At 39.0% G+C, this 12,836-nt stretch overlaps 1 protein-coding gene across 3 annotated transcripts in view; it reads left to right on the top strand.

The window, feature by feature from the left end:
* The window catches only part of MRLN (myoregulin), a 30,569-nt gene that overhangs the window by 17,003 nt on the left and 730 nt on the right, over positions 1-12,836 (top strand). For 2 of the 3 annotated variants that reach the window (XM_036336810.1, XM_036336811.1), the window contains one exon: positions 11,246-11,357. In XM_036336810.1, the coding sequence (XP_036192703.1) occupies positions 11,279-11,357 (79 nt within the window). In that variant the 5' untranslated portion in view covers positions 11,246-11,278. Of the gene's footprint in view, positions 1-72; positions 241-11,245; positions 11,358-12,836 lie in introns of those variants that run through there. The other variant, XM_036336809.1, reaches the window with a different exon arrangement.

The following is a 12,836-nucleotide window of genomic DNA, read 5'->3' as shown; positions in this document are numbered from 1 at the left end:
TTGAGCTCCCGAGTGGGCCTAAGTATAGTTTTGTCATAATTTATCCCACCTGTGTCTGTCAATTCCTTCCCACTTGCCTCCTCCCGTAATGGTCTGGCTCATGTTTCTTCATAAAGCTCTAGGCCAGTTATTAATAACAGCCCAGTGACTCTCCTGAGCCACCTAAGAGCATATGGTGTTTTTCACAAAAGAGAGCGATCATCTCCTCAACTTTGGACTTCGCTCCCTAACCCCTGAACAGTAAGTTTTGTTTGTTTTTTTTTAAAAAATGTAGCATTTTAAAATGTTGATATAGGAGGAAAGTTTAGTCTGACTTTTCTGTTTCTGGCAGAGAGAGAATATAGTAAGTTCAAACTTAGATTCATGAAGCTTATTTCCCCTCCCTGCATTTCAGCATCTCTCCAACTTTTATAAAGCTGAATAGTAGATAAATTAATGAATTAGAATTCTAGTCTTTCCATTTCCTTCTAGCTAAATAAAGGCAGGAGGAGAAGCAAGGGATTAATGGTATTTAAATGACTTGAACCAGCCTGTGGCTATGCTTGATATTCCTGTCTCCCCCGTGTTTCCTCTTCAAACAGGGCATTTCCCTGATTTCAAAGAGAAATTTCACACGTGGAAAGTATCACAGGGGAGTGTTGGACAGGAGACGTGGGTCTTGTCATTTTTCCATGTGTGAGATTTGGATCAGAGAGGGCACCTGTCTTGTGCCACGGGTTCAACGCCTTCTTGTTATTTTAGCCAAAGGCTTTGTCTTTGAAGCCGTTCTTAACAGTTGCTTCGGAGAGCCCTGCAAAGTAGGTCACTGTGTTTTCTGTCTGGAAAGGAGGCCCCCGCTGCCCAGAATGGCCGGTGCCCAGCTCGGTCCTCATGGGCAGAGATGAAACCTGACTCTCCGGTCCTTCTGCAGGACTACAAACCAATACAGCTTTCGGCTTTGGTTACTTGTGTTCAGTTCCCTTGAAATGTGCGTCAGGAGCCTAGATCGAATGTATAAGGGAGGCATTACAGTAAACTGGAAGGAGGCAGATGCCCGCCTGGTACTGAGCCCCAGCTTGGACCATTCACAGATAGTGTGACCTTACCCAAGAAGTCAGCCTCTCTGAGCCTCATTTCCTTGTTTGTAAAATAACAGTCATCACCTGTTTTACAGAGTAGTGGGGTTTACTCATAATGAAAGTAAGTGGCCAAGTATGGTAACATTATTTAGGAAATCCCCCATTTGAATTTTTTCTGATTCTTCTTTTTTCAATTAAATTTTTTATTCTTTTTAAATTTACAGTTGATATACAGTATTATATTAATTTCAGATGTGCAACCCCATGACTAGACATTTATATGACTTATGAAGTGGTCACCCCAATAAATCCATGACCTGAATTTTCTCAGCCATCTCATTTGTTTCAAATTTAAACCTAGAATCTTCCATGTGGTATTTGATGGGACACATTAATCTAAGCTATCCTATATAATAAAAGCCTAATATGCAAATTGACTGAACAGCAGAACGACCAGTCGCTATGACACGCACTGACTACCAGGGGGCATACGCTCAACACAGGAGCTACTCCCAGCCCGAAGGCCCTAGGCCAGCCAAGGCAAGTGCCAGTGGAGGGCTCCTCCCACTCACCAATCGCCCCGCCAGTTGCCCCACAGATCAGCCCTGATCACTGGCTAGGCCTAGGGACCCTATCTGTGCACGATTTTCATGCACCAGGCCTCTAGTAGAGACAATAATTAGCTTTTACTGCTTTTAGTAACTTCATCTTTAGGATGGTGTAAGCTGTGTGAATGCTGAGGACGGGAGCCTCAAAGGGTGGTGTATGATTAGCAGTTCAGAACATTAGGCTACAGCTAAGATCAGCGATGATGGGTAACCTTGCACAACAATTTCAAAGCATAAGCTATTGTTTGATAAACTTACCTGCTCAACTCTAATCAGCATTCTAAAATTTGTCTCTTGGTTATGGTTACAAAGGACTGGTTGGCCACCTTGCTAGATTTGATTCTAAGTCTGGATGAGACAGAAAGGAGGGTTGTCTCAGGGAATACCCACTTGCTCAAGTGTAATCCCTGTAACTCAGGAGATAGGGGGAGTTTTTGTTTTCCTCTATAAGCTTTCCTTCTGCAATCTTTTATTTAATTCCTACAGTGTGCAAAACACGATGCTAACTTAGCAATGGGCCAATAAGCTGTAACTGTAGACGATAGAAAACATTTCATGATACAAATCAGAGTGAGCTTGTTCCATGATACATGAGGAGTACGGACAGGACAGTGTCAGTATTCCACAGGGGCCTTCCCACCCAAAACTTATTTACCAGAAACGAACATTTTTGCTCAGACTTCCCCTTGGAAGGCTGTACATTCTTGGAAAACGACTCAGTGATTTACTTGGGCTCACCTCCTAAGTAATGAGCTTGTAAGGCACAGAAAAAAGGCACCTTAAAGTCATACCATATCCTCCCCACCCCACATTGTTTTAAATTGAGCACCTATTTTGTTCCGAGTTCTATGCTAAATGCTGGAAAAATAACTCTGCCTAAAAAAAAGTCACAGACTTTCATTAACTGGAAATTGGGTTCCCCAACCTAGTCATCTATCCTCTCAGCTAAATTGGACTCCAACGAACATTTAGCTAGCGTCAGATATCACGCCTGTACCTCCATGAATAAAAAATCACTACCAATGCGTTTATGCAGAGGAGTGTGTGTTGCTGGCCAAGAAGATAGCTTAAGAGATTTTGGCAAACGCTTTTTAGAACTCAAACAGGTCCAGAGATTCTCTCCTGTCCTCCACTCACCAACCCCAAACCTGTGATGACACTTGTTTGGATGTATGAATCCTGAAGACAAAAAACAAACAACCCCTCCTCCCCCCCCCCCCCCCACCCCGTCCCACTTCTCATTCCACAGAGGATGGGGCTTGGATGGCACTGCTGTGTTGGGGTTTCCTGCTGAAGCCTGGGGAGACAGGGGCCCAGCCAGGGCCTGGGCAGGTCACTGACCTTGCAAGAGTCCACTACAGCTGTCATTCATGGAGAGGGTTGGGGAACTTGGCAGGGAGAAGTTTGAAAACATTTTGATTCTTTCGGTTCTAGAATATTTCTTAATGTTAAGTGCCTGTAGCTGAATAATTTATGTCTTCTTAGGGGCAATGTCCAATCTCCTGTTGGGGCAGGAATGTGGTCGCGGGAAATCTCAGCCTTCAGAGTATTGGTAGTGGATGGTTGAGAGGAGATGTTTGTTCATGTGTAGAAAAATAGTTCATTTTAGGGTTAAAATAGTTACTTAAAACATTGGAGACATGGTTGTAGATGGCTCAGAAAGGCCCAGACTGGATAGGTGTTGGCATAGAAAGAAGGCATGGGAGGTGCAGTTGAAGAGAAAAGAAGTAGAGGGCTTCCACCCAGGTGTGGGGCCCCCTGTCCGTCTGGAGTACCAGGTTTTCCTCTTGTCCACCTGATCACTCACCTCTCTGAACTGTACTTGAGCTGCCATCTTTCTGATTCTGCTGCTTCTTCATACCAACCACTATTTTATCCTGTGTCAGGCATGCTGGGCTCTTGTTTTACCTTTTCCCAGTCTTGAGATACTGCAGAGGCTAAGGCTTTAGAGCCAAACAGACCTCCATTCAAATCCCTGGTTATCCCTGGTGTGTGATCTTATTACCTAATCTCTCTGGAAATAGGAGTGTTAATAACTCACCTCACAAGGTTTTATGAGATTAGAGTCAAAGTATGTATAGGTCCTTCTTAACTGTAGTTATGAATATAATCCTTTCAACCCCCTGGAAGACAGGCATTATCTCTGTTCTCCAGATGGGGTAGCTGGTGGGGTTAAATGCCTGGTCCAAGGCTACACAGCTAATACCAGCCAGAGCCAGGATCTAAAACCAGTTCCATCTGGCCCCAAGACCTTTGCTCGCTCCCCACTCCACCGACCATGTGTGACAAAGCCCAAGTTGTTTTCAGTTGAAGTCCAATTTGTCAAGTTCTGTGCCTAGTGAGTGTCTGCCTGGCTAAGTTCTCTAGTTTTCACTTGTGACCATCTTTATTCTGGACTCTTTGGTCTCACCTTGGCCTGAGTCAAAGAAGTTGGGAGGTGATGAAGGTAGACTATCTCCAAATAGTTACATCTCATGAAACGCAGAATCCAATTTATCAGAAATTTTGAAAAATTGCTGAGGCAGTTATGTTAGTAGCTCTGAAAGAAAGTAACTGTGACCTCAGACAAGTTGCTGTACTTCTCATTTGTCACATGAGAAGTTTACAGAATTTCACATGTCTTTTCCAGTGCCAACATTTCTGTAATATTTCAGACCCTTCACCACTGTTGGGTGTTTTTTTTTTAGCTAGAAAGAGAAAAATTTCCTTGAAGTCCTATTTTAATTAGGAAACAAGGTACAATAATCATGCCTGCAATCATTTAAGTATAAAGCCACATGCCATTTATTATGATTCTCATTCAAGCTTTCTCTCAGGCAAGGCACATATGATTGATGAATTAATTTTTCAGATGTACATTACACTTCCTTTCTCACATAACTCAGCTTTGGGAGAATCAAATGAAGCTTAATTAGTTCAGAAAATACAACTTGAACTCAAATTTTAGAAATTTACAGAACAAACAAAATCCATTTTCTATTAAAAAGGCCCAACTTTTCATTTAAGTTCCGAATGACTCAAATTTCAGGAGTTCATGTCTCCTGTGTTGCCACACAGCACCCATTTCAGGAGTCTTAAGGGGACAAATCTTCATTATACCATAGAAACGGTAGCCATCCCAACAGGACACTCCTATCCTAAAACCCGTAGGGCCAGTGCCAAATTTTTGTTGCCTTCCAACAACTTGACTTGGTTTCCTAATTACAAGAAGAAGAAGGAAAAAAAACCCACAGAAGTGAAAACATCGACAAGACGTAATTACCATATGATTCCGAAGTTTCTAAAAGATACTTTATTGAATATAACTTTTATGGGAAAGAGACCTTTCCCATATGGAGACAAATTGAAAACACCCAACTTTGAGATTTTATTTTTAAAATATTTTCTGGGAAAAGTAGACTTAATATACAGGGGTGGGCTAAAGTAGGTTGAATTACCAGCCATCATTATATAAAAAATAAATCATAAGTAAGGATATGAAATAATAACTAATAATAATGACAAACTATACAATAAGAAATAACAATACAAGAATAAACTCTGTTTTGCATATTAACAGCTGTAAACCTACTTTTTCTCGCTCTTATATGTGTTTTTCTTGATGTAATGATAATTTGAACAACATGCACTTTCAGTTTTCCAAGTAAGCTTCTACTTTCCATGCAGTTATTATGGGGTACTGGGGTCCAGGATGGGTAAGTAAGGCCCTCCCCACTTCCTAGGAGGAAGACAGCAACTACCTATGGGGTGGTACATGCAAGCAACCACAATACAGTATCATGAGCTACAAAATGCTACAGACAAGTGAGCAATAAATTCTACCTGAGAAAGTTAGGATGGGTCACAGAGGAGGTAACATTGGGTTTCAAAGGATAAGTCGGTGTTTGATAATTTTGCATGTTTAGGTGCTTAAAAGTACCTGAAAAGGATGATTCATTCAAAGGGTACCATCTACAAGGTAATGTGCTAAATGACAATGAATAATAATAGTCACCATCTCTTATTCAGTGTTTATGTGTTAGGCACCACTATTATCTTATTTAATTCTCACACTACCCTAAGAAGTAGGTACTGTTATTATCGCCCCATTTTATAGACATGTTGAGGCACGAAGAGTTAATGTAACTTGTCCAGGGTCTCATGGCAAGTGGCAGATCTGAGTCAAGCCCTATCCATCTAATTCCAGACCCATCTCTCAACCACCATGTTCTAAAAGCATTCTTGTTATTTCTCTGTCCAGCTAATGATAAGGAGGTCAAGGGGAGAAACTTGTCAGTTATAAGTTGATCAGTGGGAAGGTAATGAACTAATTAATAAACAAGAATGAAATCACAGGTAGTAAAAGCTGGTGAAAAATAGATTAAAAAGAAAAATTGTACTTTCAGCTACCCTGGTTGCTAGTGGTGGTTTGTGAATGTACCATTTACAAAGAACAGATTGTTTTGACGTGAATAATCTGACAACAGCTGTTGTAAAGATATTCTGGCAAAACCAGGGTCATCAGGCCCAGAGAGTAACTGCAAGACTGTCCACCCCACTGTTCAACCAGTGGTTCACTTTTGCAAAGAGCCAAGATCAAAGAAAGAGAGTGGCCGTTAATAATTACATGTGGATATTTCCATTTCAGTACAGTCGGTTTCCACTGGAATACAGATCTTTTCAAACGGGACTTTTAATTAGAAAACATTAATAAATCCGTGTAGTTGAAAGAGGGTGGCATCTGGGGACTGGAGAAGTTAGTAGTATCCAGGCTCCAACTTGGAATAATGAGTAGCCTGGGTAGCTGCTCCATGTCCTGATAGAGCATAGCATGGCCTGGCACATGGTCTCAACAAAGAGTCATTATTATACTTAAGGGACCTGTTAAGCAAAAATGGACAGATTTCAATTATGTGTCATTTTTTTAAACATATGTCTCTGGGGAACTTCTGTCAATATTATCTTGACTGTTAGATATTAATGGAAACAAGTAGTTTAAGCACATTTTTGTCAAAAAGGAAAATATTTTTGAAATGTGACTCATGTTTAAGATTATAAACTTGAATCCAATGAAAAGTGTTTTTCTTTTAGTGAAAAAGACTTTACAAAGTATGTTCTGTTCTTTGTCTTGACCAAGAATCCACACTTAATATGGGGAATAATAGAAGAGAATTTGAGAAAGGGGTGATGTCTTAGTGCAGTGGTTCTCAACCTGTGGGTTGCGACCCCTTTCGCGGTTGAATGGCCCTTTCACAGGGGTCGCCTAAGACCATCCTGCATATCAGATATTTACATTATGATTCATAACAGTAGCAACGTTACAGTTATGAAGTAGCAACGAAAATAATTTTTTGGTTGAGTCACAACATGAGGAACTGTATTTAAAGGGCCAGAAGGTTGAGAACCACTGTCTTAGTGGCAATAATTAGTAGGAATAATGCTATATAATAAAAGCCTAATATGCTAAGTGTCTGGTTGTCCATTCAACCAATCAAAGCATAATATGCTAATGATATCCTAAGGCCGCTCAACCACTTGCTATGACATGCACTGACCACCAGGGGGCACGCCCTGGAGCCCTCCCACAACCTCTCCCCCTGGCCAGCCCCACCTCCAATCAGCCCCTAACACCCCCATTGGGGGCAGGGCCGCCGGCCAACTGCCCGCAGCCTCTCTCCTGGACCCTACCTGTGCACGAATTAGTGCACTGGGCCTCTAGTTTTATATAATAGATGAGATTGTTGTTTTGCATTGTTTTGTTTTTGCCGGGGGACCTAGCCATTTAACTAACACATTCTTCTTCTAGAAAGAAAGAAAGAAAGAAAGAAAGAAGAAAGAAAGAAAGAAAGAAAGAAAGAAAGAAAGAAAGGAAGGAAGGAAGGAAGGAAGGAAGGAAGGAAGGAAGGAAGGAAGGAAGGAAGGAAGGAAGGAAGGAAGGAAGAAAATATATATATATATATTAGAGAGGAAGAGAAAGATAGAAACATCAGTGATGAGAGGGAATCATTGATCAGCTGCCTCCTGCACACCCCTGACTGGGAATTGAGCCTGCAACCAGGGCATATGCCCTGACCAGGAATAGAACCATGACCTCCTGGTTCATAGGTAGATGCTTAACCTCTGAGCCATGCAGGCTGGGCCCCAACACATTCTTCTTATGGTTTCAGGAGTCAGAGTTGATTTTAGAAACCCTATTTTATATAAAAATATGATTGTAAAGGTTTTAATCAAGACCCTACAAGCTGATGTCAGGGTGAAGAACAGAGAATACAATGAAGTTTAATTCACAGAGACCAAAGGTTGCCGCTACTCTCTGTCTAACTTACTTTGTGGGATACCACTGTTCAACCATTCAATAAACAATGAACAGTTCAATTTGAATTAGATTATTTGGAATCTTGATGGAATCAAAAGAAAAAATAAAGATAAATTTTAAAAACTAGATAAGAGAGTACTCATTTTATTTTCAGTACAACATTCTATAAAATAATAAATGTATTCCCAGTATCTTCTGGAAATAGGAGAGAAAAAAGGTAGGTAGAGGCATACAAATGGGAAGGGAAATTATTTGCAATCATCTGAAATTATGAAATATATCTGGCCCAAAACAACCTACAATGTCTTATATTAGAAATTGGAGGTGATATTATATTTTAACTGTAATTTTTAAATACTATGATTCAAGATAAGACCGAGGTCTTGAGCTAGTCACACTATCTATGTTCTAGGATACTTCACTTGTTTGAAATTTATTTATATTTTTGGTGTATGTTTTATTCAATAACAAAATTTTTCCCTAAAATATGCTGCTGTTAAATAGTTTTCTCCCAAAAGAATGTCCCTGCAATCTCAGAGAAGAAACACTTGGTTACTAAGCTTCTAGCTAATGTAAATCGACATACTGAGATCCTCTTCACTTGACCCACAGTAGAATCTGAGTGTGTTTGTGAACTTGTGATGATACTAATTTGTGTCCTTCCAATGATTTAGATCTATAAACAGATCTGACATCATGGAGAAGAACCAAACAGGAATCAAACACATTCCTGTTTCTCATGAGTATTTTGAATGAGACAAGAACATGTTGTTTAGCAAAAGAGCGCATTTATTACAGAAGACCAGGATATCGTCATGTGTTAAATGACTGGTTTGACAAAAATAAAATCAGGTTATATTACTTTTAAATATATAAGGAAGAAAGAAGATTAATTTCTTTAGTTTTCTAAAGTTATATAAGCAACATTGTTTTATTTATTATTTTGTTGTTGATCTTCACCTGAGGATATTTTTTTCCATTGCTTTTCAGATAGAGTGGAAGGGAGGGAGGGAAAAGAGAGAGAGAGAGATGAGAGAGACACATTGACTGGTTGCCCTCCCCATGCACCCAGACCAGGAGTGGGGAGCGAACCCAAAACCCACATACTACCCTTGATGGGGAATCCAACCTGCCACCCTTTGATGCACAGGCCCACACTCTAACCGCTGAGCACACCAGAGCTAAGCAACATTATTTTAAATGAAAAATATGAGAAATGAAAAAAGCAAAAACAGAAGAAAAAAAAATCACAGTCATTCCACCCAAACTTGACTGTTATGACCACCATTCACATTTGTAGGTTATTTCTGTTTTATTTTTTAAATATTTCTATTGTGAAGTCTCACATACATACAGAAAATAAAACTTTTATTTAGAGTTGAATAAGTAGTTAAAAAGTGATTGCCAATGTAACCACACCCAGGACAAGAAATGAACCATTGCTGGAAGTCCCCATCTTTGCCTTTCCCTTCACTTACCATCACCATCCTGAATTTGTGGTAGCCAATGCCTTGCTTTTCTGGACAAATTTGCCACTACACTGTTGCCACCCATATAAGCAGCACTTAACTGCATTTTTTTTTTAATTTAAAAAGTTTTCATTATAATTCACATATACTATTGTATTAGCTTCAGATGTGATTCAACCTTTATGTACCTTACAGAGTAATCATCACAATAAATATAGTAACACCTGTCACACTGTACATAGTGATTACAATATTAATGACTATATTCCTTATGCATTATGTTCCCATGACTTATTTTATAATTGGAAGTTTGTACTTTTATTTTTTTTAAATATATTTTATTGATTTTTTTTTTTTACAGAGAGGAAGGGAGAGAGGGATAGAGAGTTTGAGACATCGATCAGAGAGAAACATCGATAAGCTGCCTCCTGCACACCCCCCACTGGGGATGTGCCCGCAACCAAGGTACATGCATGCCCTTGACCAGAATCGAACCTGGGACCCTTCAGTCCACATGCCGACGCTCTTTCCACTGAGCCAAACCAGCTAGGGTGGAAGTTTGTACTTTTAAATCGCCTTCTCCTTTTCTGCCTATCTCCCTGTACCTCTCTCCTCTGGAAACCATCAGTTTGTTCTCTTATTTTGTTTCTGGAACCATGTACTTTTAATTCTGTTTTTCTGCTTTACATGATTATATTTACACTGTGTATTTTATTTTAGGCCCAGCTTTTAAAAATTTTCAAATTATGCTTTTAAAAAGCAACTCTGTTTTTGTATGTAGCTGTAGCTCATTATTGTTTAAAAAAAATCCATTATTTGAATCTATCTATCATCTAATGAGCATTTGGGGTGAAGATATTATAAATAATGTTTGGATATGTTTCCTGGTATGGATAGCCATACATTTCTTCAGGGTACATACCTAAGATTGTGCTGGGGGGGTCATAGGTATTGGTTTTAATCATCTTTAAATGTTTTAACAATTTTCTAAGCTGTGCTTCTATTATTTCATATAATAATCATTTTATTAGACAAAAAAATCTTCCATTTGTGACTGAATTTCATGGCCTGGTTTTTTGTAGTAAATTCACTCCTCCCCTTTCTAATTTACCCATAAAAATCTTAAAACTTATAGAATTTATAGCAGACAATTTCCTGAGTTATGTTCTGTAGCATAGGTAAAGACGTTTGTTGTCATGGTAGATATTGAAGCAAAAATATTTTAAATAATTTTTGGAATTTTTTTATTGAGTTATATTTAACATGCAACATTGTACTTGATACATTTATATCGTAATATAATTGCCATACAAGCATTATCCAACATCTCTGTTGGATCACATAATTGTCATTTCTTCTAGAGTTGGGAATAACTAAATCAAGTCTCTTAAAAGGTTTAATGTTCATAATAGTGCTGTATTTTTTTTTGTTTTGTTTATAATCACTGTGCTATGTATTAGGTCTTCAGGATGTATTTATCTACTAGTTACAAGTATGTACACTATACAACATTTCTCCCATTCTCTCCACCCCCCACCTCTGGAAGAATTGTTGTTTTAAAAAGTATCGTGAATGTTTGCCCTGCCAGAAAAATCCTAGAATTCAATTTAACTCTTCTGTTAAAGGTGCAGTTTTTAGCTACACAATTGTGTGATAAAATGAAATTAAAGGGTCATATTTTCAAAAGTCCACCCTTCAACATCTTCCTGACTTCTCTGAGAGTAATTTTAGAGTTTCTCTATGCAGGCTCCCCGCCCCTCAGCTTCATACACTAGCTCACGATCCAATAAAACCTTTTAATGTGCTTTGACCCAGGATCCAAGGTTGCTAAGAGACCACCTGCGCTGAATGCACTTTGTTCTAGCAAGAGCAGACAGAGAGGAAACCAAAGAGCCCTGTTATCTGCCACAACCTGGGATTGAGTCAGGTGAGAAATGGATTTCTACTTTTCAGTCTTTACCAGTTGTTTCGTCTTGCCCTCACTTCCTATTTGAGTCCCTCTCCTGCTGTTGTTGGAGGAAATTGAAGGTACCCTTCAGGGCACAAACAAAGGAAACAATCTGGCTGCGGAGTTTATAGAAGAGAAAGCCACTTTAAGCCGTGTGTTATTCTTCCCCCTTGTTTCTGTAGCATAGGCAAAATGTTGAATGTGGGGGAAATTCTAGGTGTTCACTTTGCTAGTCATTGCTGTGTAATTTGAGGCACATTATTTCTTCCTTTAGGAACGAGGCTATTTATTACAGAAATTAATCAAGATTGCTAAAAGTGGGAGATAATGACACTTGCATAAATCTCATCTACCTTCCCCTCTTTTTCTCCTCTCTTAAAACTCAACCTGCATTTTTGTTTTTGAGTGAAAATAGCACTAACCCAAACTTGCCACTTTTTAAGAGTACTGATGTTCATTTCAAGTTGAGTGTCTATAAGAAACTTTGATGTAAGCATCTGCAAAATCCTTATTTGACCTTGCATTCCTGAAAAAGGAGTTAACCCTAACCCTAACCCTAACCCTAACCCTAACCCTAACCCTAACCCTAACCTTAACCCTAACCTCCCTACCTGACTGACATTTGGTAAAATGCGCCAACAGTATGTTAACCCGACCACAAATTAACACTTTTACAAATTCTATTATACTTTTTAAAATTCCAGCTATTTTTAAACTGTTTGATTAACACTGAAATGTGGAGGAAATTAAGTGACTGATATCATATTAAATGACCAGAATATGAGTCAGAGGATCTTGAGGGGAAAAAAATCAAGATAATGAAAAAGACCTTGTGTTGTTTGATTTTTTATTTTGTTAATCCTCACCTGAGGATATTTTTTCCATTGATTTCCTAGGGAGAGTGGAAGGGAGGGAAGGAGGATGAAAGAGAGAGAGAGAGAGAGAGAGAAAGACATCAATGTGAAAGAGACAATTGATAGGCTGCTTCCCACACATGCCCTGACTGCGCCCTTCCCACGGCAGAGGTAGAACCTGCAACTCAGGTACATACTTTTGGGAATTGAAACTGAGACCCTTTGGTTCTCATCTGATGGTCCAACTACTGAGCAACACTGGCCAGGGCTTGGTGTTTCATTTTTTTTTTTAACTAAAAAGAAATGTTTTTACCTGCCTTTTTCCATGTTTTCAAATTTTCATTTCCTGGTAATACCTACTATATTATGGGTTGGAAGAATGACAGTTTCACCGATACCATTGTAAAATAATGTAAATGACTTAGCAGATAAGACTTTATAAATACTGATAACATAAAAAAGAAGTTATTTTGATAGTTCCTTGAGCTGTTTAGTTTCTTTTTAAAAATTAAATATATTTTTATTGATTTCAGAGAGGAAGGGAGAGGGAGAGAGAGATAGAAACTTCAATGATGAGAGAGAATCATTGATTGGCTGCCTCCTG

This window comes from Myotis myotis, unplaced genomic scaffold, assembly GCF_014108235.1.
Source record: "Myotis myotis isolate mMyoMyo1 unplaced genomic scaffold, mMyoMyo1.p scaffold_m19_p_15, whole genome shotgun sequence".
In the NCBI taxonomy this organism is placed as follows: domain Eukaryota; kingdom Metazoa; phylum Chordata; class Mammalia; order Chiroptera; family Vespertilionidae; genus Myotis; species Myotis myotis.
This window is presented reverse-complemented; position numbering and strand designations above follow the sequence as displayed.